This window comes from Suillus paluster (assembly GCF_016628075.1).
Source record: "Suillus paluster strain FC165 chromosome Unknown EDB91scaffold_146, whole genome shotgun sequence".
Lineage (NCBI taxonomy): Eukaryota > Fungi > Basidiomycota > Agaricomycetes > Boletales > Suillaceae > Suillus > Suillus paluster.
Window position 1 is genome coordinate 24,265 of NW_024537706.1, and position 23,688 is coordinate 47,952.

Below are 23,688 nucleotides of genomic sequence, written 5' to 3' on the forward strand. Positions count from 1 at the left end.
AGAGTTTGATACCCACAAAAAACCCATACCCTCACAGCAGGTACGGGTTTTTGCTGGGTATGGGTGCAGGTACGACCTCTGGTACCCCAGGGTTTACCCATGCAGATCCCTACCATTGGCACAAACTCCCATCATAATTTTACTTTTCAGCCATTCCCATGGATCATTGAACTATGAACTGAACCAATCATTCATTTTATTTTCACTTAGAGATGCACTGCGACTTTACCATCAGCAGCAGTGGCTCCAATGTCATGCAAGATCAGACCTCATCACAACTCGAGAGGTCTGTGCAACTTCACATGCATTTTTTTCAGTATTGTTCCTCACCAAACTCACTTGTATTCAACTCCACAGAGGTATGTCGGCCAGCATGTTGCCACATCTTCTTGTACTGATTATTTTCTCAGCCCACACAACTTACTTTCATTGTCACCACTGGTCACGAAGCCACTGCTTTCACTGTTGCATGCTGGCTACTGCCACACTCCTGGACCACTAAAGTAGAGGTCTTGCAAATTCAACAAACATCATGTGCCCAGAATTACATTAGAGTGACGAGGTTGGGAAATTCAAAATCAATCCAACAGGGCCAGGAAGCATAAAAGTAATTTATGCAAAATATGGGAAAAGCAAGTGTACACTTTATCTATAGAGTAAATCAGTACTGCGTGGAGATGGTGAAAATATTTTGAATTTTGAGAGCTTTTGGTAGGGTCAATTATATGTGAAGAACAAGTTTGAAGTCCAATGGAAATTCAATGCTGGGTGCTGCCATTTGTCACACAAGCCGAAGTTCCAAGTTGTGAACCCATGGGGAGGTGGAAATGTTGTCATAAAGCACAGATCAACAATGCTGCAGCTGCACGTCAGTCAAAGAGGGCAAGATGAGATGGAGATGAGGCTGGAGGCTCACAGAAAGAAAATGTGAGTATTCTGTTTTGTTCTTAGTGGCAAAACATTGACTGTCTGCTTGGGAATAGAGAACATCTATCAATACTGTTGTTACAAATGAAAATGAGCAGCCTTACCCTCAAAATAAACTGTCTTCCATGTTGCCTGTGAAAGCTGAGGTCATTTCCGAGCCACAGCACTGGTTTGGGGATCATGTCAGACCAACCCCTGATAACAATGAGCCACCTGCTTTATTACATCAGTAAATTTGCACAATGCTTAATGTGCTTTTTCGTCACTTGTCACAAAAATCTTTGACATGCTGCTGATTAGTTGTGCTTAGTCACTTGTCACTATTTTTTTTACAAGCACTTACAAGTGCAGTCAAGCAGTTAAGTAGTGAAAGCGAGAAAAGTGAAAGTACATTGTATACAATTGAATTAAGTAGTTACAAATGAGAAATAATACTAAGTTCCTCACTGTGCTCAACAACTAGCAGTGTGAGAAAAGTTCAGTGGCTGAAAAATTTGTCTATCTTCAGCCCAATATCATTCACTAGCAAACACAACTTACTCTAATCATCAAATGATGAATCTCACGGAAATGGTGAGTGCCCTCAGGCTGTGTCTCATGTGCGGATGGATGTGATCGCTGACACGATCGCTTGTAGCACTTAGACAATGAGTAGGGCGAATTCCAGGCATGGTATGAGGAGTGCAGGTTGATATAGTGTATGGCTAGCGAAAGATTTCAGAGACTAGGGAAGAATTCAGGGTTCAATATTGGCCTCTAATATTGGATGCAGACTCTGCTCGTTTTGGCGCCACATCAAGATGAAAATGGGCAGCAAAGTTCTGGTAACATGGACAGTTATGTAACCACAACACCAGAAATTTTTGGTGAACTTTATGTTGCCAGGCCACTGGAAAGGTTTTGGTGAACATCCACAAATGGCACCCCACCATCGGAAAGGTTTTGGTGAGTATTGTCACCTCACCACCAGAACTGAAATATCCCCAGTGCATGTCAAGATACCAACAGACAGGTTTTAGTAAACATTGATACTCACTGGACTAAAGGTATTTCAATTTGGCGTGGGTCCTTTTATTCTGCCAAAAAAGCGCTGGCAAATATTGATGCTCTGGAGGTTTATGGCAGTCGCAGTAGACTCACAGTAGTTCAGACTATTAAGCAGGGTCTGTGAATTATTCAGAGTCAGCTATCAACTATAAATTTTAAAATGTAATGAAACTTGCCTTGAACTCCTGGTAACCCGCCGCCTCCAACTTTCTTCAGCCTCCAAATCCCTCCATTGACACAATGTCTCAGCCCAATGCAGTTACAGCAGCATATGGCAACTCGACCTAAGGAATGCAACTCAACATCCAGGACGCATCTTGATTGAGGGTCAGGGAAAGAGACAGTACTGCTGCTCAGAAGGCCACTGATGACCAGTGTGAAAAGGAGGCGAAGGAGGCAAGTAAAAAAGCTGTGCTGGAAAGTTATCAGCATATTGCTACTTTGCAAGCACAGATGCAGGCTGATCAAGATAATGCCCGTGTTGACGCACCTAAGCCTAAGCATCCTCATGCACACCCAGTGGGGAAGGCTGCCAAAAACCTCAAAGACCCCCGACTCGACTATGGATGGTGGGCAAGCAGGAGCAGACTCTCATTACAGCAGCGGCATGTATTTATTTCCTCCTCATACAGCTGACTTACCCTGTGTTTTAGATGGAACGTGCCATCAAACTTTTTGCCAATGGGCAGATGCTTCTGAGCAACATCGACACCGCTGGCAATGGCTGAAACAACAAGACCCCGTGTTATGACCTGAGTTCACCAAATGGTAAAGTCAGACAACAACCACTAGGACTCGGTCATGGATGATGATGGTAACAAGATAGATTGAGCGTGAATGTCTAGGTCTACTACAACTGTAGAGAACAAAGAGGTTAAGTCTAAGGAGTACTTATGCTAACTAACCTACTTATATACATAACATTGAATAGGAGATATCTGAGTATGAAAGAAATCAGCCAATGAGAAAAGAGTCATATGATACTGCGGATGACTGAGCATGACATCATGATATATAAGCAACTGAGTAAGATGGTAACTAAATAGAAACCCAAGCTCCGACCAGGTTCTTCTTTGGGAAGCGAGATTGTTCTAGTCCAGTGGAGTAGGGGAGCCAATTGGAGAAGCAATGGGTGATATGTGAAGAAGACGTGACAGAAAGTGAAGTCACGTGACCGGTTCAGGTAACTGGAAGTAGCCAGAGGAAAGCCAAGGAACGAAAAATGATTCGTGTTTGGAATTTGTGACACCCCGCTGGACATTAATCCGTCGATGGGTAAAGAGAGTAGTGTTCCATTGGCGTTTTCAGATGCCAATTGGGGCATGCAGACCAGGTCTTACATCATGTCTATCAGCCACTTGCTAGACTCGGTTGTTTACCAAAACTCGGAGCTCGCACAGAACCTTGCCATGAAGAGGCAGTGGCACACGGATGGAGATGGATGATGAAACTGAGGATGAGCTGAGCCCTCATTTTCTAGAGGTAATGTTCTTCGCTCTTGTTATCATCTACTACTACTATCTCGAAACTGACTAGTACTACTAGTAGCTGGTACCTTGGTTGTTTTCTCTGTTGCCACACTGTCACCTGTCTCGTTGCTGTCGCCATCTCATTGCTGTCCCTGTCTCATTGCTGTCCCTGTCTTGTTGTCGCTGTCTCGTCGGTGGTGCCTCTACTACTACTAATGTCATCATACCATTTGTTTTGTCCGTTTCAATGTTTTGTTTCATTTTTAGTTTCACACTTATTCTACTTACTACTACTTATTTCTCTCAGCTACCTACTTAATTGCCTTGCTCGGTTGAAATGCAGATGTTTTTTCCTCACAACAAGAGTGATCAAGCACAAATAAGTTGAAAATAAGAGCAAAAAAGGGGGATATAAATTAAACCTATCATGATTGCAATGCAATACATTCTCAAACAAGTGCACAAAAAGTGCAAAAAAAGTGCACAAAAGCTAAATACAAGAGGAAGGGATCTGCTTTTGAACTTGTGGAAGCTTGTGACAAGGAGATGTTATGGTTCTTGTGCGCTCTTATGTGAGAAAATAAGTGACGAAAAAGGAAGGTAAGGAATGTGTGAATTTACTGATGTACTTGGGTCTGATCATCACACCAAGGCCACCAATCCTAGCATTGAAGAAAATGATGTTGGCCAGTGCATACATGTGCACTGTCACATACCTGGCAGCCTGTAACACTGCACAGTTTCATGCAAGGAAGTCTTTGATGAAGAAGATCTCATTGCCATACATGAGATATGGTGGCGACAGAACTTGACAGATCCACCTCGGTCTGAGTTTGAAGCATTACCAGATGTCATGCACAAGGCTTCTCAGTGATCTTTTTGCCAAAATTTCATTGTGAACTAAATTTTATTGAGATGTGTTGGGGATATGAAAAGAGGGTTTATTGGCTCAATCCCCCCTCTTCAAAAGAGGCAGATCTTGAGTGAAATGTGGTGGCTGTGCTGGCTTCAATACCACTGTCAACCATGTGTCAGTGAGTGGTATTTGTGCCTGGATTCTTCATTTGTCTTATTCCTTCTTTCCTTGAACAGATTTGCTATGCAATCCTACAGATTTATTGCTGCTGATAAGCATGGCCTTAATGGAGCTCAAGCAGCATGGGCTGTGAAGAAGTATTGAGGACATTGGGTCCTCCCTGAAGGCTTAATGGCCTCCAATTCAAGGTAATATGTTATCCATGATCTATATATAGTACATATCATACTAGTACATATCATACTAGTACATACAGTATCTGGAGTCATAGGTGACCTGTTACCATTCCAGAATTGTTCGGTTCCCAAACTCAAGAAGAACAAGGTATGTGCAAGGTGACGTTACTCAGTCATGCCTGACCCCCAGGACCTCCTTGCCTACATGTAACATGAAAAATCTAATAAGCTAGACTGAAGCTTGACCAAGGCACTATATAACATTCAATCTTTCGAGCACATTAAGATGTGCACCTGCAATGCACTCGCCGCAAACATTTGTTCACAGTTTCCACACAACTCTAATAGCCTAATATGCTCGTAGGATGTGATCCCTCTGCCCTTTGCAAGTGAATGCAATACGTTCTGCTCCATCGAAGATGTCAGACTTGTGAGCTCAATGTGTGCATCATCAGCAACACTGGGGAGCCTGAGAGGGGTGGATGGGTGGCGGATTTGATGCTGTAGTGATATATTACATGCAGCTGTGGTAGTAGAATTAATGTCAAGTGTTTTATTGTTCAAATGTAACTTTATTTACCTGAGAACTGACAAGGAGTACGAACAGCGCTGCCTCGCCAAGGCTGTATCAAAGCTGAGCTTATTGGGGTGCTGCAATAATCCTCAAAGTATGGAAGAAGCTCTGCATGTCCATTGGGCATTGCTGCAACTTGGTCGTGGTGCACTTGCAGTACCAAACTGTGCAGATCCATCAGCTGATGATGGTTACAATACACTAGTTGTGAGTAATAAAGGTGAGCAGAAGAGACGAAATTCGCATTTCTGGTAATATATCAGCCAGCAAGCCTGATACCTCTCGCTTTTTGGAAAGCATCACCCGCAAATTGCAATGACCAAGGCGCAACTTATATTCAATGCGCAAAACAGTGCATTATGTGACAAAGTACAAACCTATATTATGACTCTAAACACTAGCTCATTTTTGTCAGCTCGAGTGCAACAGAAACACCCCTCCTCACATGTAGTGAATGCAATGCAGGGCACACCTCCACAACCTGCTATGGCACATGCCATTACGATGCCAACAGTACAACATGCAGCACCTTTGCATCCTGATACAGCGATGCCAACAGTGCAGCTGCCGTCATTCTCGCTCCACAAACCACCATCTCCAGCACAAATCAGCACATTTAGTGTGCTGTCATTTGCATTAGTATTGGGTGCTCGCATCATAGACTACCAACCCACAACAATTCAGTCCCCACCACCACTCACAATTGCAGACAACTCAGAACACCACATCAGAGTCTCGTCATATAGTTCTCTGGCTGGGGCACTCGATTATCAGCATGCAGCTGAAACATCATCATATGACGTACCTGCCCCCGCACTCTCCACAAGCAACACAGCATCCCAAGCAGTCACCTAGTACCATACCTTAGAAGTTAGCCATCTTTAACTGCAATATAATTATCAAAGTTGAAATAAGGACAAGTGTCGTCAAGCGTTGGATAAGGACGAGCACGCTGTCAAGTGCTTGGTGTGGTGAAGGTCATAAGCGATGTGGTGCTCTGAACGATGGGAGGAAGGAAGAGAAGTAAAGCGGCGATGATGGTTTCAAAGCCAGGTGCATGTTCGGGTTAGAAACCCAGCTGTTCGGATGAGTATTTCTAAGCGAGGAGGTCCTGGGGGTCAGGCATGACTAAGTAATGTCACCTTGCACGTACCTTGTTCTTCTTGAGTTTGGGAACAGATCAATTCCAGAACAGTAACAGGTCAACCATGACTCCAGTATCTGCTACCTACCGTCATTTTGTCTACACAGCACAAATGCAAAAAATACAGTGCTAGGATATTTTCTCACATTGTCAGATTTCCTCACATTTTGGTGACATGTTAACAACTTCAAAATACCAGCCTGAATATTCTTAGATACTCTTGAAATACACCATCATTTCACACTGGTAAATAATCATGTTGTAAAATACATGGCTGGGACGTCCCCGACACGCACACAAATTTGCCTAAGTCCTGCGCTGTACTATATACATGCATGTCCCAGTTGTCCTCGAGTGTAACTGACCATGTCAACAGGACTTCGCTTCAAGTGCATCTGTGCGTGCTGCTCGCAGCATCCTGACTGGATTCATGTACCAGACACAGCAGGTTATTGCAAAACATACAAAGAAGTGGCCCCCTGTTGTGCAACCATCGGCCATCCAGGGTCAGTATCAGCGCCAACACAAGCACGGATCCTATGACCAATTTGTCCAGGCCATCATCTGAAGGTACCAGGCAACAACTGTCATATACCGGATCCTGAGCACCTCCAATACCACCTGTGAACATCCCTATCACTAGTCCGACCCTCTGTTTCCCCATCCGCTCCATCCCTCCTTCTCTGACAATGCACAAAGTGCATTTCAGCAGGACTAGCCCTGCTACCTCCACCCGACTCTATTCTGCTCCTCCGACACTACCCCTATTTTCTCCGACACTATATCCCATACCTCCAGATCCGGAATTCTGGATTCTGCCCTATGAAAGTCCAGGTTCTCTGTCCTGTTCCACCCGGCACTCCGCTTTCATCTCCGGACTTACACCTATCTCCTTTTTAGAACACTGCTCTCCAGGTTACCAGGTTGTACACCTTTCCGCTTTGCTTACTGATCCATCTGTTGGCACTTCATTTCCAACCTCATTTCCTTGATCCGTTGTACACTTACTAATAGACCCTCCATATGCTTCGGACATAGCCTTTACTGTGCTGACTGATTTACTTACATGATACCTACAGTATATAAACTCCTGTAAAACTCCAGAACTCCTCAGTTCGAATATCATCTTAGTTCTGCTCATTCCTGCAATCTCCGGACTTGAGTCTCATCTCTTGTCCACCTCCGAGTCTTAGGGGTTAAACCTTAGGACTACTTCTCCGGCTCTACCTTAGGGTAGTCTAACCTCTGTTCTGTTTCTACTCCAGACTTCCATAGTAGCCTTACTCCGCCCCCACATAGTCTTCCAGAGTTCCGCCGAACTCCACCAACTTCTGTCCTCCAGGAATTCCCTGGACTTCCTGTCAGACTTCCCCTCTGTCCCCCAGAAATTAAGGGCACATGTACTCGGGTAAGGGGCACAGCGCACTGAGCTGAAGCCGAAGCCCTTTGAGTAACCTCTCCCTTGAGCATGACCTTAACAACAACCAAGAGAGACCACAGGGTTGATTGCCACATGTCGAAGAAAACGAGTACAACTTTGACTTTATAGATGACAACCTACCTGCAGGGGAGCCATATGATCATCCAGTTCCTATCCTGTGTCCAAGAAGACACCAAGTACCTGGCAACCAGTCGCTTCAAGACTTCAATTTCTGTCCAGTGGCATGGCCTGATGTGCGAGTGCCCGGCAGTGATCAAGATCAGGAGGATCGGCTGTCCCTTGTTCCACAAGCCTTCCAAGAACGTCTGGGTGTCCGTCTTGCCTACCTCAACACAGTCATAGTGAACGTCTTCAGGAAAGCAGAGCATCCAAGCTGCAACGGACGCTCTCAACAATCAGCTAAATTGTATGCTTCTCAAAGGTGTATTACCCAAGCATCCATGGCCTGTCTGTCATCTCTTGAGTGCGAAGCATCAACTTGGCATCGATCCTGACCAATGGGTCACTCAATACACAATATGCCCTGAGTGCTGGAAGCATCTTACACCCAATCAACTCAAAGAGCTTCTGTCTCCCAAGTGTACTGTTCCGGACTGCCCAGGAATATTATACAATGAACGTACAGATGCGAAAGGCAAGTGTATCCAGATCACGAGAAAAATAATGCCGCATGTATCCCTTATTGGAAGCCTTCGATGGATGTTCATGCGACCTGGTTTTGCAAAATCGATTCAAGACAGCCGACAAGACCAGCCACGACGAAACGATGACAACGACTATGTAATGACGGACATTCATAATGGCACACTATGGCATGAACTCGAGACGAACACTGTCCGTGACATTGGTGAATTAGGTACCGTCCATGACCGCCCTCAGGACCTGGATAATAGACCAACAGTGACAAAGCTTACCGAACATCGATATGGCCTGCATTTGACCTTGAATATTGACTGGTGAGTTTAAACCTGTCTTATTGCGTGTCTTGAACACCTACTTAGATATTATGTAGGATGGGAATACTTGAAAATTGGCCGCATTCTAGTGGTCCCATCTAATTCTTGCAGGTCAATGTCATATGCGCTGCGATTATGCTGGGTCCAAAGGAGGCAAACATCCAGCAAATCAATCATTGCTTGGAGCCCTCGACTCATGAGCTGATGGACCTCAAGAACGATATGCAGTCACGGTATAACTCATTGTATGCTCACTTGTATTGTGTTATTATACTCAGGCGTGAAAATGGATGTTTATGGAGAAGAAGAAGTTGCAGATGTGTTTTCAGATAACGAGGTCCTTGTGTGCGATATGCCGGCTTCACATAAGTGCAATGGAACGACTGGCCACAGTCATGACTTCCATCCGTGTGCATTTTGTGATGCTGATGTTGTCAAGATCAACACACCAGACGGTTACAACAACAGTAAGCAAACACTAGCATTACTTTTCATATGAATGATACGTGGTGGAGAGCATGGTCTGCGAAGGACAATTTTCATATGCTCCATCAGAGTTTCTACTCCAGGGATGCTGGTCCTGCTTGTCAAGAAGCAATCTTGAGGGATCATGGTGCCAGATGGTCTATTCTCAATCTACTCTCTGGCTGGTTACCATCGAAGAAGTCAGTGCTCGACTTCATGCATTGTATCTTCCTTGGTACGTGTTTGCTTCTTGCAAGCACTAATACTGATGGCCTGTTTAAGGCATCATATCACATCTATTTATGTGCATACTATTTGGTGGATATATGTTATCAGGAATGTGTGGTAACGAGTCACCAAAACATTGCTTCAAAGATATCATGAATGCTGTTAAATGGCCCAGCCATGTCACTCAATTGCTGAAAAATGTATTTTCGCCCACTGTGATTGTTGATTTACATTGATTCTCAATCAGCTAGGTGAAAATCAATCACTCAAGAAGGCAGATGAGTGGTGTCGTATTCTAACAATCACCCCCGTCATTCTCTGGTGGTCTTGGAGGGATGTTAACAACAAATTACCAGACTTGGAGCCTTCTCTTCCACCCAACACCATTGCCCCAGATTTCTCGTGTAACCGTTGCTTGTTGTATCAAGCCATACTTCATCTTTGCATGGGAGTCCACATTCTGGCATCCTGCTCAATCTCAATGGCTCAGGCTCACACTGGTCAGAGCTTCTTAGCCCACTACTGCCTAGAATGTCTGCAGCTTCACATCCCACTCACCATCAATCATCAAGCTTCCATGCACACAGCCGAAATGATCAAGAAATGCAGTCCAGTATATGGCTGGTGGCTCTTTGCATTTGAGCAGTTCAATGGCATGCTGGAACGTGTTCAGCATAACAGTCATGACAGAGGACGGATCGAGTTAACTCTCTTATGGAACTGGGTCCAAACTCATCTCATTTATGAGTATCTTCTTGCTCTTCCCGCTGACACTCATTCTTTCGAATGAGACCAAATCAACCGCATCATCAAGGTACAAGCCCAAGACCGTGGAAGTATGATGACACAGACAGCAGTTTATCAAAGCGAAGCTGCTGAAGGTATGTGTTTGTTGTTCTCACACCAATCTGTCATTTGATGCTTGTTTTCCATCAGACAACATTAGGTTACCACTCCATAACGCCAAATTAATCAATCTCCGTGCATATGGCTCGCCTCAAGGAGTATTCTACCCCATTCTTCTTCAGTACTTTCGCTCTCTATGGCCTGACCTGAACCTTGTTGGCGATTTATCATGCAATAATGGCACCCCCCTTCTATGTGAACAAGGTAGCTCGTGCACTCACATACATTCACAAGGATGGCATTCGTTATGGCTGCACCATGAATCGACACATGCAAGCCGACTCATTTGCATTCATATCTCAAGGTAGAACTCATGTCCCTGTGCAGATCATGGCACTATTTGTGGTCGATGTTCTCAATGTCGTTCCTCATGTTTGTGCGGTGGTGTGGAGATTAGTTTCTGATGATAACATTCCTGCAATGCCGTGGGACCTCAAGTAAAGTCTTTCTGTTAGCAGATACAAACACTCATCTTTTTTCAGTGCATCTACACTCGGTATTCATGTCTCCTATGCTGAACTGGGCCCTCAGGAAGTGATTCTGGTCTCATGGATTGAGTGCCCACTGGCACTGATTCCAGTGTACTCAAACATTATCAAAAAGGATCTATGGATTACCATCTCGTTTGACCATGTAAGTGTACAAATAACTCTCATGCAACAGTCTCAAAAAAGTCTGCAGGCAGGGAATGAACCTAAAGACTATTTAGAAGACGAAGATGGAGAGTAGATGAGGTGCGCACTTTTCTGCATATCTAGTCACTGAACTCATCATCTGACTCTGCAGCAGGAGGCAGCTCACAAGCTTTGCTAGTACTTGCTACTGGCTGTGCTAGAGCAGGCATGCTCTCTCGTCCCTTCCCTTTGTCGCTTATCATCTTTGATTTTCCTTTACCTTTCTTTGTCCCGGTTTCCTTCTTCTTCACCTCCATCTCCTCAATTTTCACGCGCTTCTTCGATGCAATCAGCCTCTTCTGTTCCTTGACTCACTTCTGGCCTGCCACCATCTCCTCAGGATCCTTCGGATCTCCCCATGCGCACCCATTATCCAGGATATAACTAGGCAAGTCATACTTCTTGTTTTCTTCTTTTGCAAGCCACTCTGCTGATACCATCCATTGGCGCACTCAATTTTCGATTTTCTTGGCAGCTAAGATAGGAAGCTCTTTTGGATCACCTTTAACACGAACAGTGAAGCAAGGAGGTGGGTTTGGGTCCACCGCTTCATCCACTGCAGCCAAGAACTTCACCATCTTGAATTTGTTTGGGCATGAGTGTCAATTTTGCCAGGTGTTATCGTACTTACAATATCACTCCGATATGTTCCAGCATGGGAAATGAAATGTCCAGTCTTCTGTCCCTGTGCATCAACCTCATCTTCATCTTGTGACATCAAGGACTCCATGAGTGCCATGCGATACTTCTCATCCCCAAACTCTGACCCTTCTGGCAGGTTCTCAAATTTTCGGATACAAACTTCAAGTTTCTATGGTGTACAGGTCAGTTATGATATTTATAATGATATGATGACTTATGCCTCTTGCACAACTCTGTAATTTAGATCATGAAGGTTTTGCGACTGTTACAGCTGACTCAGACACAGGAGCGTTGTTGACTGTACCTGCCATTGCAGTTGTGTTATTCGCAGATGACACACCGGTGTGGCTGCGCTTTTTTTTCTGTAATTCTTGATATTTCTTGATGACGTGTTCATGCAGATCCTCTTCACTTATATCACGAAGAGCAGGACCGCTGCCAGTGCAAACGGTAGCACCATGCTGACGAATGTAAGCAATGACCTGCAGGATATTGGTGTGATTATCAGAATGCTGATGAGATTCTGTCCAGCAGAACCGCATCAAACAATCATCGGTGGCAGGATCAAGCGGCCAGTTGTCATCATCACTTGGGTATGGAGGAAGAACATCAGCAGTAAGCTTGGCAATTCCCATCAGCATCTGAAAAACAATCCGAACAACTGCCTGCAAATGGTGTAGTATGGTTAGTGCTACGATGTTCCCTTTTAATTCTACTGATCTGCGGACCTTTAGACCATTATCTCCAAATGCAAGGGCGCTTTTTTCAATCTTCTCGACATCTCTCTCAAACTCTTCATCAGTCTCAGCATCAGCCGCTTCTCCTCCATCAACGCGACTGTTGATACTTGCAACCATGCTGGCAACTTTCTGCTCAAACGACTCCTTCAAGCTCCTTATCTCGGCTTTCATCTCATTCTTCACTGCTTCGACATGCTGAGCACATCTCATCTCCAGTGCACGGACTTCCTGTGCATGTTGCAGTTCCTGATTCTCTGCAAGATCTAGCCAATGGTTGATAGTTGCCATCTGGCTTAACACTTGTGAAACTTTCAACTTTTGAGATCCGCCATTGGTCTCTGTCAAGGCGCTCGGACCTGCACCCCCAGAAACAGAGAGTCTGGGATCAACAACAGGAAGGACTGAAGATGGGCGCTCGAACTCAGGACAGCGGGAAGGCACTAGTGTTGTGGCCGGAACAGATACTGGATGACCACCTGGATACATATGCGCCTCCACACCATGTGTACCAACCATTCCACCATATGGATGGCCTGCTGGTACGGCTGGAGGACTGTATGAAAGAGGAGTCAGAAAGTTGAAGTTGTATTCAGGGCTCAACTGCACGGAACATTGTGGGGGTGTTTGACATGTCGTTGCTCTCAATCAGTTTGTCCGCCTTATGTGCAATGTCTCCAGTATCATTCTTCTATATAATCAAGCTCACTGCATTCGATTCTGAAGTGCTATGCATGTTTTCAAGCTATGTCGAAGCGTGATTATAGCCTGAGGTGAATGTATCTATGTAAGGAAATTTTGCGTGAATTGTGGGGAAAATGTAAGGCAAACATGTGTTAGATTCCAGGCAAAGTCTGTAACTTCTGGTAAATTGCCCGACGAGAAGATCTAACAGAAAACATCATGATATTTTCGTGAATTTTCACACTTTACCCACATTTTACCCAGATGGTATTCCGTGTGTTTGTGCTGTGCTACTTACCGCACTGCTCTCATAATTGTGACTCCGCACAGTGTTTGCCGCTCCGGCATTGTCGTCTCATAAGCATGTCACACTATGGTCACATCATGTGATGTTCGTCGAATTCGCAAGACCCCTACCTTACTTCAATATCATTAGCGCATCATTGAAGCTTTGTGCGATGAACTATAACATTGCTACCACCGATCGTTACACTGCGTAGCAGATACCACGTCAACATCACTCCTGCCATACGGATACCCTACCCTAATCTTATACTTAGCTTTACATACTTTTCGGGACACACTCGTAAGATCATCTAGGCACTCTTAGGTTGTGTCGCGTACTCGACCGCCGTATCGCGCAACTTTATTTAAGTGGGCTTTACAGCGTCATATTTCAACAAGCGATACTCCGTGATGTGGACTTCATATAAACATTTTATTGTATTTCCTACTATCAATAATGTACATGCTTGTTCAATGTTCTTCGACAGACATACAGATACACATATGTTTTGTATACAAGATGATGATGATATCATGGATGTCAGGCAGACGCATCCGCACTTAAGCTTCAACGCTGGCCGTCTACAAGAACATGTCAGAAAAGACCAACCAGCTAAAGGTTTAAATAGGTACTCACAAGCCTTGGTCTCGAACTTGCCGACACCAACAATGATGTTTTGAGGCTCCTGGGGCTTGCCAGTGAGGTAGTTCTCGATGATGCTCTTCGTCCCGTTTGCATAACGAGTCTGAGCATCGAGAGTGGTACCAGAGTAGTGGGGCACCATGCCGTTACCACCCCCAAGGACGTTCTTAGCCGTGCGCAACACGTGGTCTTTGGGTGCGGGCTGGACGTTCCAAACATCCCCGGCGTAACCTGTTCTCATGTTAATTCGATATCCAGATATCGGGTGGTGGCATCACGAACCGTTCAGGTGACCGCTTGCAAGAGCAGCAGCTACGGCGTCCTTATCGCAGATGGCCCCACGAGCGGTGTTGACGATCCATGCACCCTTCTTGAAGTGCTTGAGAAGCTCAGCATTCACAAGACCAATCGTACCCTCGTGCAGAGGGCAGTTGACTGTCACAACGTCGCACTGCGAGACGAAGTCCTTGAGGTCCTCTACGCGGCGAGCATTGACGGCCTTAGCGGCAGCTGTAATTGCATCAGTGAAGCTGGAGATGGCCGAGTAATAGACTGGCACGAACCTTCAGGCAGGGGAGCGTAGTCGTAGTAGATGAGCTCCTTGCAGTCGAAGGGCATCAAACGCTGGAGGACGCGGTAACCGATACGACCAGCACCGATGGTGCCAACGACCTTGCCCTCGAGATCGAAGGCGTTGCGAGCAATATCAGAGACCATCCAGTCTCCGCGCTCGATCATCTAAGGATGGCGACAAATCAACACAGGGAAGCGCGTGTCAGCGGGTCGTCATACCTCGTGTGCTGGAACAAAGTTCCTGACGAGCAGGAGGATAGACATCACAACGTGCTCAGCGACGGAGACGACATTGGAGCCTGAGACCTCTAGGACCTGAATACCACGTTTGACAGCGGCGTTTAGATCGATGTGGTCAGAGCCGACACCAGCGGTCACACAGAGCTTGAGGTTCTTGGCCTATCAAGTGAACGAACCGTTCAGCATCAAGAATTCGATCTAGAAATATGATCATCATACCTTCTCAACCAGCTCTGCAGTAAGGTACCCGGGGTGGAATGGGGTCGTGATCAAGATCTCGGCCTAAGATAGGAAATAAGCACCCGCGGATGGTATATATAGCTACAGTGAGGTTTGGACATACATCAACGATGTGCTTCTGGAAGTCGCTGTCAGGGCCCTCCTTGGAGTCGGACACCTAAACAAATGGACGGATTGAGCAACTGAACCAGCATATCAAGAGGAGCCTCGACACATACGATGAACTCGTGGCCTTGAGACTCGAGCCACTTGCGAATACCGAGCTGTACGGAAAGTTGAAAGTAAGCACGTCGTACATAATGTATCATTCGAGACAAGACGAACCTGGTTCTCCACAGTACCGAGGAGACGGGGCTCGCTGGCAGCAGCCTCACCGCCCTTGTAAAGGATAGCGATAATCTAGAAGGGCGTCAGATCTTGTAATTGATGACAGGGGGTGCGTCATCACCTTCATGACTGGGTTTCTGTGGACTGGAGAAAGTTATGTGGTTGTGAAAGGGAGGGTGGAGAATGGGTGTTTTCGTTGTCGAAAGTCCAGGATCTTTATAGGGGGGCGCCCTAGGCGCAAGCGGTCCTGCTGCAATCGGAAAACATCAGCTGACTATGTGTGGGCCTGCCGCTCTCTGCACATCATGGTCTTCCGGTTCTAGCCTCAGGAAAGGAATGCAAGCGATGTCACCGTCCATTCCATCTGCGCTGGGATCACGTGCTACGCACCCGGTCTCATCCATTTAGGCACACTTGTAAGTACGCCATTTAGAACGGTCGTTCCGGAGAGGCGCTCGCAGTTGTACTTGCGGATTAGACTCGTAACCAGTCTGACTATCCGTCAATTTGCTACACCACTCGAGCATCCATGGTAGTATACGCCAGGCTGGTCACGAGCCTACTTGCGGATGGGATCTGATTCAAGAAACCATCTATTACTCACGCTATATACAGCGGACGTCCAAGTTCACGAGCAGGATAATAATAGCTTAGAGGGGGAGTTGTGATGTCACTATCCGAGTAGTCAGCCTCATCTCACGTTCGTACGGAACAAGTACTCTTTACCACACACAAAATCACCCGAGTTGACCTGTTCACAGGTGTGACTAGGGATAGTATCATTTAGGCGAGTGTCGGACCGTGTCGGAGCGTCCCCGCGAGGACAATGGGAACTCCCCATTGTCGGTGTCAGCCTCTGTGAGGTATTATTAACTGATGCCCGCAAAGCTATACTGTGAGGTGATCTATTAGTATATTATTATGGTTCCTGACCAGCGAACCCGATTGCTCACTACATACAATACTACCCCGAGCATTCTGATTCGGAGTACCTAATCATCCATAGGATCAGACCGGTTTGATGGCATCAACTCAACCTCCTCTGGTGCAGTGCTGTTGGATGTCTGTGATCTGTGTTGTGCATTCTTCACGACCTCCCATTCCACCCGAATGAAGACCCACATCCAGCGTCGCAGGATTTCCGCGACCTCAAGCCAGAGCATAAGGGCACTTCCTTCCGACTGAGAATATAGATGACTTGAGAGCTTCATCGACCATGTCATACGGAGCACGAGGTTGAAGAACACAACCAAGGGATATACGGGAAGTGGGTAGAGGAGCACTGGTCGAAGTCCATAAGGGTATGACTGATGACGGTATATTGCACCACCAAGAACTTGGTGACTGGAAGATGGGTGAGATTGTGTGACATCGGGAGAGCCAGAAATGGAAGCGGCTTTCGAATGGAGAGACGGGAACACAAGGGGTCGCGGGGCGCTAATTCGTGACTCCGCAGGTTGCGGCTTTAGAAGGTTAAGACCCCAATCATTGGTTAGATCCCACCAGAAGGAATACAGCGAGTTTAAAAGCGCAGCTAGAAGCCTAAATAATCAATGTATCATCACTTGACGATGTCAAATTTAAGAATCTTACCATAGGCGAAATAAGGGATGTTCACCGTGCCATGACTCCTGCGTGACCGATTCACCCTTCCCTTCTGCGAGCTCTAAGACCACAATTCTTTGAGCGGCAGAGAGGAATATCACCGGGAACGACGATGCATATTTTAGTGCATTAAAGAGGGGTCGCTTACTGGCGTTGGTAGGAGACCGGTGCTCAATTATGCACTGGCGGAAGCGAATTAGGTACGGTAAACTGACTCTTTGTGAGTACAGACTTGCACAGTTGGCGTGAGTAGTGCATACCTCATCAGGGTTGGAAGTATCCATTGAGATATGCCATCGAGGGATGGGAGAGACAAAAGACTCCCGCCTGGAAGTAGCATGCACAGAGAAAGCCAAACATCGCCGAGGACTTTTGCGAATGACGTGAACACATCTGCGAAGACAACGTCCGAAAAATACACTGGGCTATTCACCGAAGAGAAGAGGCATCTTGCAGCGCTCCTGTAGGGAATAATTATAGCACTATCGTAAATGGATAAAAATGACACCCTTACTGGAAGAACAGATCTCGCTCGCGTTTTTGACACATTTCGTACGGGCATATCAGTGCTATTAGTACACCCAAAGAGCATACTGCAGGGATGTATTTGAAGGCATCCACAAGTATAGTGTTCGAGTGAGTGGCGAGTCTGAAGAAAGACCATCCGACAAAACACCAAGTTGCATATGTCATGAATAGACGATATACGGGCATATAAGACACTCGTGCAGACGAATGTGCTCGTGAAGGCGGAGAGGTGGTAGGCAAAAAAATACGACCGGAGTGCAACTCTAGTGCTGACGATGCATCAATCCCGAGCAGGTGCAATCCGTGAAGGTTGATCGCCCATGCTAGTATGCCCAAGCCGATCAGAAATAGCACGCGAAACGGGAGGGGGAAAGAAGTAGCGAGAGAAACTGCATCACCCGATTCCATTCTATAGACAAGAGTCGCAAAGCATGGAAAGAGAGACAATATGTACTGGCTGCCACTGCGGATGTCGGTGCAGGAAGTAAATATTTAGTTGCAGTGTTGGATTACTAGGTACCACGTGACGCCTTTTATTCCAACCACCATGGCTGAGAAGACTGGCGCATATGGCACCAAGGCCGGCGACACTGATTTCAGGAAGAAATGGGATAAGGAAGAATATGCTGAACGGGCGCGGAAAAAGGACGACGAAGAAAGGACCCGTATGCAAGAAAATGAGGAGCGCATGAAACAAGGTACGCCATATCTACAGCTCGCCTTTCAAACCAGGTACTACCTCGTCATGTAGGCAAGAAACCCCGCAAGGCCCCCAAAGAGGACCTTCCAAAGCCGACAGAGCTTATGAAACGCCGAGAGGGCTCTCTCGAACTGGACAAGAATCTAGGCAAAACCATGGTTGTGCAGAATCCCGGTGCACGAGGGGCGGGGCAGCCTGGTTTCTTCTGTGAGACTTGCAACCGAAATTATCGGGACAGTACGGGTTACTTGGACCACATTAATAGCAAAGCACGTATGTTGACATAACTATCGCATGTGGTATGTCTTTAAACATATGTCATAGATCTCAGGAAACTAGGTCAGACGACCCGTGTGGAGCGCTCCACTCTCGCACAAGTTCGCGCTCGAATAGCATATCTGCGGGAAAAAACCAAAGAGGCATCATCCGCCAAGGCTTTCGATTTCGATCAGCGGCTTGCAGAGGTTAAGGCAAAAGAAGATGCTCGGCGAGCCGAGAAGAAAGCTCAAAAGCAGGCCCAAAAGGAGGAAGCTCGCCTTGCGCTTGCCAAAGACTCTGCTATGGACGGTGATGATGAGATGGCGAAGCTCATGGGCTTCGGTGGCTTTGGATCCACCAAGAAATGAACATCTGATGATACCCACACAACCTCAAACCACCTGTATCTGTAGCCGCAACTCACTGTATCATCACACTTCAGTCACACCCGCGTTCCGCCGTACCTTTCTGTCATTTTTTATTCTCGCATCTCAAACCTTCGCATTCGCTAATCTAAATGCACAAACAGGTAATGTACAGCTTCCGTTATCCGCTTCTTGTCTACTTCCAGTGAAACAACTACGCCCGAACCAGCAACAGCATAAACTTGACGTCCGCCACCTCCTGTTCCTCCTCAATCACGAGCTCCCCACCATTCCTAGTTTTCACATCAGCAGGCACGCTACGGATAGTCTTCTCGATGACTTCCGCGTGCTCCTTCAGTGCATCTTGCAATTCCGCACCTGAGCCCTCCTCAAAGCGGTAGTACACATTCAGATCATCAGTGGCTTGCAAGCCAGCCTTTTTTCGAAGCTTCTGCACCCGGTTGATGACTTCTCTCGCAAGCCATTCGCCCATCAGATCCGGGTGAACTTGGACATCCAGCCTGACCACGACATCGTTATCGGTATGGGTTGCGTACTGCCCATCAGAAGCGGGTGGCAACTCGAGGTAACGTTGCACCGTCAGGTCACCAGTGACTAGCTCAATGCCATCAACTGTGAGCTTGCCTGAGTCGATGTATGCCTTGACATCATTGGAGGAAACGTTGGGAAGCGCGTTCTTGACGCGTCCGAGATCCTTGCGTAGTTTGCGGCCTAGTGTGCCCCAATCTGCGACAGCTCGGTAGCGAATACCACATGCGGCCTCGTCTGTGGTGAACACCACGTCGCGTACGTTAAGCTCTGACTGGATGTACCGCTGCAAAGACTGTACATCGGCAATGTACTGCTCCTCAGGATGGAAGATAAGGAGTTCTTTGAGAGGTGTCTGTATTGCAGTTTAATTGTAGTGATTTTCATAATGACAAATAAAGCTTACCTTCAAGGACAAGTTGTGCTTCTCCCGGATATACCGAGTGAGATCGATGACAGCTTGCATGCGCTTCACCTGGCGCTCGATCACCTCATCGAAGTACTCTTCCTTGACATCGGGGAACATGAGGAAGTGAACTGATCGCGCATCGGGAACGGAAGGATCCTCTGGGATATATTCACGCAATGTCTGGTATAGGTTCTCCGTCATGAAGGGAGTGTACGAGGACTGTCAAAGAAGCATCAGCATGGTCATTCACGGCGTTTTCTCGTTGAAGACGCACCATAGTCCGGCAAAGGGTAAACAGCGTCTCGAAAAGCGTGTTGAGAGCGGCAATCGTGTCCTGCTCGCCATCCTCACCCTTCAATCTCCGTCTGTTGAACCGGATGTACCAGTTCGTCAACTCGTCGATAAGATCGAGGAGTCGTGGCAAGATGGTATAGAGCCTGTAAGCCTCCATCTCATCCTTCACGAGTTTGATGAGAGATTGACAGCGAGCAAGGATCCATCGATCCATGACGTTGTTTGAGACAGGGGCGTGTGGTTTGTACATAAACTGCACGCCAGTGGTTTTGTGGAGGAGCGTCACTTGGCCAAGGAAGAATCGAACGGAGTTCAACCAGGGAAGAAGAACACGAGAGATAACATCGCGGACACCTTCCTCACGGAAGCGCAGGTTTTCGCCCCGCACGATGGGAGAGTTCACCAGAAACATTCTGGGACAAAATAAGTCATAAAGTAGTATATACTTGGTTGGCACTGACCTCGTAGCGTCCGCACCATATTGATCAAAGATGATATGAGGGTCAGGGTAATTTCGGAGACTTTTGCTCATCTTCTTTCCATCAGCGGCGAGAACGAGACCGGTAACGATCAAATTCTTCCATGGCGCAGTGCCGAAGAGATGAGTTGAGAGGATGAGCAACGTGTAGAACCAACCCCGAGTCTGATCGATACCCTCTGACACGAAGTCACCCGGGAAGTTCTTGAGGAAAGACTCTTTATTTTCGAATGGGTAGTGTGCTGATGCGAATGGCATGCTGGAATATCCGTGTTATCAATATGCTTTGCATGGCGAAGGAGCCGAATATACCTTCCGGATTCAAACCAGCAGTCGAAAACTTCCTCCACACGCCTCAGGACACCCTTGCCCATCTTCGAAGGGATGGTCAAATGATCTATTTTCTCGCGGTGGATGTCCATGAGTCCAGTGGCACCAGTCAGCTCCTCGAGTTCGGCGATGGAGCCAATGCAGACAACCTATACCCTGATTAGTACCGTAATTCACAACGACGCTGATACTGACTTCTTCGTAGTCATCGCTAGCCCACAGAGGTAGTGGTGTGCCCCAGTAACGGTTTCTGGATACATTCCAGTCACGAGCATTAGCTAGCCAGTTTCCAAATCGACCATCCTTAACATTTTGGGGTACCCTGGCGTACAGAGTTGGATAAAAGTTTGTACAGAAGTGAACAGGCGCTCACCATAGGGTGTTCAGGTTGTTGGTGACAAGCTGATCCACGATAGGTTGTACGCGGATGAACCATGATGGTACGGCACGATAGATCAAAGGTGTTCCTGATCTGGGGAAGAAGTCAGTGGATAGATCAATATTTTGGCAGAGAGTTTTACCGCCAGCAAAACGGATAGGAGTGCTTGATGGTCGACTGTACAATAAGGCGACCTTTCGCCTTCAAGGCCTTCATGATCTCTTTATCTGCGACCTGAAGACCAACTATAAGCACCGCCTAATAGTTCGATCAACGAACGATGACAAACCTTGATGTACATGCCCTCGTAATCCGTGACTGGCTTGGTGAATTTGCCACCATCATCTAAGGGGCAGGGAGGCATCTCTTCTGGACCCAGGACACCATTTTCAATAGCAATGCGAGCGTCATCTTCACCGAATGCCGGGGCTTGCTGCACGATACCTGTACCGTCCGTTGCTGTGACATAAGTATCCACAAAAACGCGGAACGCGCGATCTTCATACTAAAAGATAGTCGGCAATTGCACGAACCAAGGAGGGCGTTACACATACCTGTTCCGTGAAATACTCGAAGAGCGGTACGTATCTCCATCCCTTCATTTCGATACCTTTGTATGATGCTAGCTGCTTGAACTTGGCCTTCTTGGGGTCTTTGTAGAGAGTTCCAAGAAGCTGATCGCAGAGGATATAATTTGTGTCGTGCTGTTCATCACGGATCTTGATGTAAGTCAGCTCGGGGTGAACACACAACGCCAGATTAGATGGCAAAGTCCATGGCGTAGTCGTCCACGCCAGAAGGGATGTGCTAGGATCATCCACTAGCGGGAATGCGATGGTGACTGCAGGATCATTTACATCCTTGTAGTCTAGCCCCGCTTCGAAGTTCGAAAGCGGGGTGGTGCATCCCGTAGAATAAGGCATGACGCGCTGGCCACGGTACACCATACCCTTTTTCCATAGCTCGGAGAACGCCCACCACTCGCTTTCCATGAAGGGGGTGTTTAACGTTTTGTAATCGTTGTCGAAGTCGATCCATCGACCCATGCGCTCGACGGTGACGCGCCAATCTGAGGCGTAACGCATGACGATGGCACGGCATTCTGCATTGTATTTTTCGATCCCCATGGCCATGACGTCTTTCTTTCCAGTGATTCCAAGTTTCTTATCTATCTCATGTTCAACGGGGAGACCGTGAGTGTCCCATCCAAATCGACGAGTGACATGGTGGCCTGTTACGTGAGCATGTCGGGTGACGATGTCCTAGATCGATGAGGCATACGTTAGTAGATCGACTGTCAATAAACTAGGATCCCATACCTTGATGGTACCCGCGAGAAGGTGACCATAGTGAGGCAGACCAGTCGCGAAAGGAGGACCGTCGAAGAAGACATATTCTGGCTTGCCTTCGGACAGCTTCAGACTAGTCTGGAATGCGTCGATCTCGCGCCAGTAAGCAATCACTTTCTCCTCCTCCTTTGGAAAGTTGAACGATTGGGTTACTAGACAAAAGACACTGATGAGTAACATCTCCGGGCGTAGTCATAGAACGACGCACTATCGTGTTTTGGGAAGGACATTTTAGTATCCCGACTTCAGCAATATCGTGAAATATGTATGAGTAGCCCTGGCGCGAGGCGATTCTTTTAAAGTGATATCTAAAATCTTGATCTAAGGCGTGACTCGAGCTTCGAATTCTGACTCGGATATCAGAACCAAACAGGGTATGTCCAGATAATGGACAGTGATCTAGTCAAGGCCTAGCAATTAGTAGCGCTCGCGAAATAAACAGTACAGGTTGAGCGGAGTAGATCAATGATGGATGTGACTCACAATCGATTCAATTCATCTAATACTGATGCCGAAAAGGATGCTCAAAAGTTTGGATCCCGCGTCGACGACGTTCGGCAAACAGCGACGAACTTCTCTAGCCAAACTACACGCAAAGCTACTAGGCAAAGAAGCCGCCGTGGCCCGTGACGAAGGACGCATTCTCATTAGTATTAATATTGTTGGTTTAACGCACCCTGCTGCGATGTTCGAGCCCGTTCGAGCTTGGTGAGTTATTAATTGATTGCCCATTAAGTTGTCTTTCTGAATCGTTTATGTCTAAGGATCATATCTCGGCATTGACATGCACTTACTGCTTTTGAGGTCCGTCTGATTAGTTAGCGTGCAGTTACGACGACATGCCTCTGTATGCATAATCTTCTCCATAACATGCATGTCGCTTGTCTTATTGAAGGAAAAACTGTCTTCATTTGTCTAAGGTCTGGCTAGGGGAGACTACTTGTCTTATATCAGAGGGTTAGCAGGCATCCACAGGCGTACATCCCAATGAACAATCCAAATTCAGAGCGGTCCGGGGTGCTATGCGGTA

At 46.8% G+C, this 23,688-nt stretch overlaps 9 protein-coding genes across 9 annotated transcripts; 4 read left to right on the forward strand and 5 right to left on the reverse strand.

Moving 5' to 3' along the window:
* Window positions 1–249: 249 nt before the first annotated feature.
* On the forward strand, window positions 250–2,702 carry EDB91DRAFT_1087753 (uncharacterized protein; the record flags this gene model as incomplete). The annotated part of the gene is made up of 13 exons (XM_041316283.1): window positions 250–286; window positions 358–359; window positions 411–503; window positions 554–607; window positions 716–927; window positions 986–1,156; window positions 1,238–1,314; window positions 1,436–1,500; window positions 1,700–1,768; window positions 1,813–1,872; window positions 1,974–2,068; window positions 2,307–2,583; window positions 2,628–2,702. The coding sequence occupies 13 exons, from the start codon at window positions 250–252 to the stop codon at window positions 2,700–2,702; spliced, it is 1,287 nt and encodes a 428-aa protein (XP_041170103.1).
* Window positions 2,703–3,221: 519 nt separating this feature from the next.
* Window positions 3,222–3,395, forward strand: EDB91DRAFT_1015979 (uncharacterized protein; the record flags this gene model as incomplete). The annotated part of the gene is made up of 1 exon (XM_041312486.1): window positions 3,222–3,395. A coding segment is annotated over one exon (174 nt), but the record flags the coding sequence as incomplete, so codon positions are not given.
* Window positions 3,396–5,295: 1,900 nt separating this feature from the next.
* Window positions 5,296–6,550, reverse strand: EDB91DRAFT_1087754 (uncharacterized protein; the record flags this gene model as incomplete). The annotated part of the gene is made up of 6 exons (XM_041316284.1): window positions 5,296–5,393; window positions 5,702–5,891; window positions 5,931–5,983; window positions 6,035–6,080; window positions 6,462–6,472; window positions 6,538–6,550. 6 exons carry the CDS (start codon window positions 6,548–6,550, stop codon window positions 5,296–5,298), a joined length of 411 nt encoding a protein of 136 aa, XP_041170105.1.
* A 2,715-nt stretch (window positions 6,551–9,265) lies between these two features.
* Window positions 9,266–10,810, forward strand: EDB91DRAFT_1087755 (uncharacterized protein; the record flags this gene model as incomplete). The annotated part of the gene is made up of 6 exons (XM_041316285.1): window positions 9,266–9,470; window positions 9,572–9,663; window positions 9,711–10,187; window positions 10,278–10,344; window positions 10,400–10,573; window positions 10,674–10,810. 6 exons carry the CDS (start codon window positions 9,266–9,268, stop codon window positions 10,808–10,810), a joined length of 1,152 nt encoding a protein of 383 aa, XP_041170106.1.
* Window positions 10,811–11,354: 544 nt separating this feature from the next.
* EDB91DRAFT_1270776 (uncharacterized protein) lies at window positions 11,355–13,510 on the reverse strand (the record flags this gene model as incomplete). Its single annotated transcript, XM_041324575.1, has 7 exons — window positions 13,405–13,510; window positions 12,414–12,978; window positions 12,026–12,350; window positions 11,955–11,989; window positions 11,675–11,854; window positions 11,546–11,621; window positions 11,355–11,470 (listed from the first exon to the last, which is right to left on the reverse strand). Exons 1-7 carry the CDS (start codon window positions 13,452–13,454, stop codon window positions 11,355–11,357), a joined length of 1,347 nt encoding a protein of 448 aa, XP_041170107.1. The 5' UTR covers window positions 13,455–13,510.
* Window positions 13,511–13,959: 449 nt separating this feature from the next.
* On the reverse strand, window positions 13,960–15,541 carry EDB91DRAFT_1087757 (uncharacterized protein; the record flags this gene model as incomplete). Its single annotated transcript, XM_041316286.1, has 10 exons — window positions 13,960–13,973; window positions 14,029–14,265; window positions 14,317–14,544; window positions 14,598–14,772; window positions 14,827–15,006; window positions 15,067–15,129; window positions 15,191–15,244; window positions 15,306–15,350; window positions 15,412–15,486; window positions 15,536–15,541. 10 exons carry the CDS (start codon window positions 15,539–15,541, stop codon window positions 13,960–13,962), a joined length of 1,077 nt encoding a protein of 358 aa, XP_041170108.1.
* Window positions 15,542–16,233: 692 nt separating this feature from the next.
* Window positions 16,234–18,044, reverse strand: EDB91DRAFT_162354 (EXS family-domain-containing protein). Its single transcript, XM_041326275.1, has 4 exons — window positions 17,534–18,044; window positions 17,280–17,480; window positions 17,008–17,229; window positions 16,234–16,956 (listed from the first exon to the last, which is right to left on the reverse strand). The coding sequence occupies exons 1-4, from the start codon at window positions 17,953–17,955 to the stop codon at window positions 16,407–16,409; spliced, it is 1,395 nt and encodes a 464-aa protein (XP_041170109.1). The 5' UTR covers window positions 17,956–18,044; the 3' UTR covers window positions 16,234–16,406.
* Window positions 18,045–18,077: 33 nt separating this feature from the next.
* Window positions 18,078–18,979, forward strand: EDB91DRAFT_1172406 (uncharacterized protein). Its single transcript, XM_041320251.1, has 3 exons — window positions 18,078–18,245; window positions 18,299–18,520; window positions 18,572–18,979. The coding sequence occupies exons 1-3, from the start codon at window positions 18,095–18,097 to the stop codon at window positions 18,871–18,873; spliced, it is 675 nt and encodes a 224-aa protein (XP_041170110.1). The 5' UTR covers window positions 18,078–18,094; the 3' UTR covers window positions 18,874–18,979.
* EDB91DRAFT_1172407 (tRNA synthetases class I-domain-containing protein) lies at window positions 18,980–23,195 on the reverse strand. Its single transcript, XM_041320252.1, has 12 exons — window positions 22,867–23,195; window positions 22,629–22,810; window positions 21,864–22,571; window positions 21,599–21,814; window positions 21,452–21,543; window positions 21,304–21,402; window positions 21,126–21,252; window positions 20,913–21,079; window positions 20,584–20,859; window positions 20,103–20,535; window positions 19,826–20,047; window positions 18,980–19,774 (listed from the first exon to the last, which is right to left on the reverse strand). Exons 1-12 carry the CDS (start codon window positions 22,886–22,888, stop codon window positions 19,085–19,087), a joined length of 3,234 nt encoding a protein of 1,077 aa, XP_041170111.1. The 5' UTR covers window positions 22,889–23,195; the 3' UTR covers window positions 18,980–19,084.
* Window positions 23,196–23,688: the final 493 nt, after the last annotated feature.

Bases quoted from the DNA above. Each gene is read 5' to 3' on its own strand.
- EDB91DRAFT_162354 (XM_041326275.1), bottom strand. From the start codon at position 17,955: ATGGAATCGGGTGATGCAGTTTCTCTCGCTACTTCTTTCCCCCTCCCG. The intron at 17,481-17,533 runs GTAAGGGTGTCA...TATTCCCTACAG, and splicing joins GAGCGAGATCTGTTCTTCCA to GAGCGCTGCAAGATGCCTCT. The intron at 17,230-17,279 runs GTATGCACTACT...ACAAAGAGTCAG, and splicing joins ATACTTCCAACCCTGATGAG to TTTACCGTACCTAATTCGCT.
- EDB91DRAFT_1172406 (XM_041320251.1), top strand. From the start codon at position 18,095: ATGGCTGAGAAGACTGGCGCATATGGCACCAAGGCCGGCGACACTGAT. The intron at 18,246-18,298 runs GTACGCCATATC...CTCGTCATGTAG, and splicing joins TGAGGAGCGCATGAAACAAG to GCAAGAAACCCCGCAAGGCC. The intron at 18,521-18,571 runs GTATGTTGACAT...CATATGTCATAG, and splicing joins CCACATTAATAGCAAAGCAC to ATCTCAGGAAACTAGGTCAG.
- EDB91DRAFT_1172407 (XM_041320252.1), bottom strand. From the start codon at position 22,888: ATGTCCTTCCCAAAACACGATA. The intron at 22,811-22,866 runs GTGCGTCGTTCT...TCTTTTGTCTAG, and splicing joins GTCCTTCCCAAAACACGATA to TAACCCAATCGTTCAACTTT. The intron at 20,860-20,912 runs GTATATTCGGCT...CGGATATTCCAG, and splicing joins TGCTGGTTTGAATCCGGAAG to CATGCCATTCGCATCAGCAC.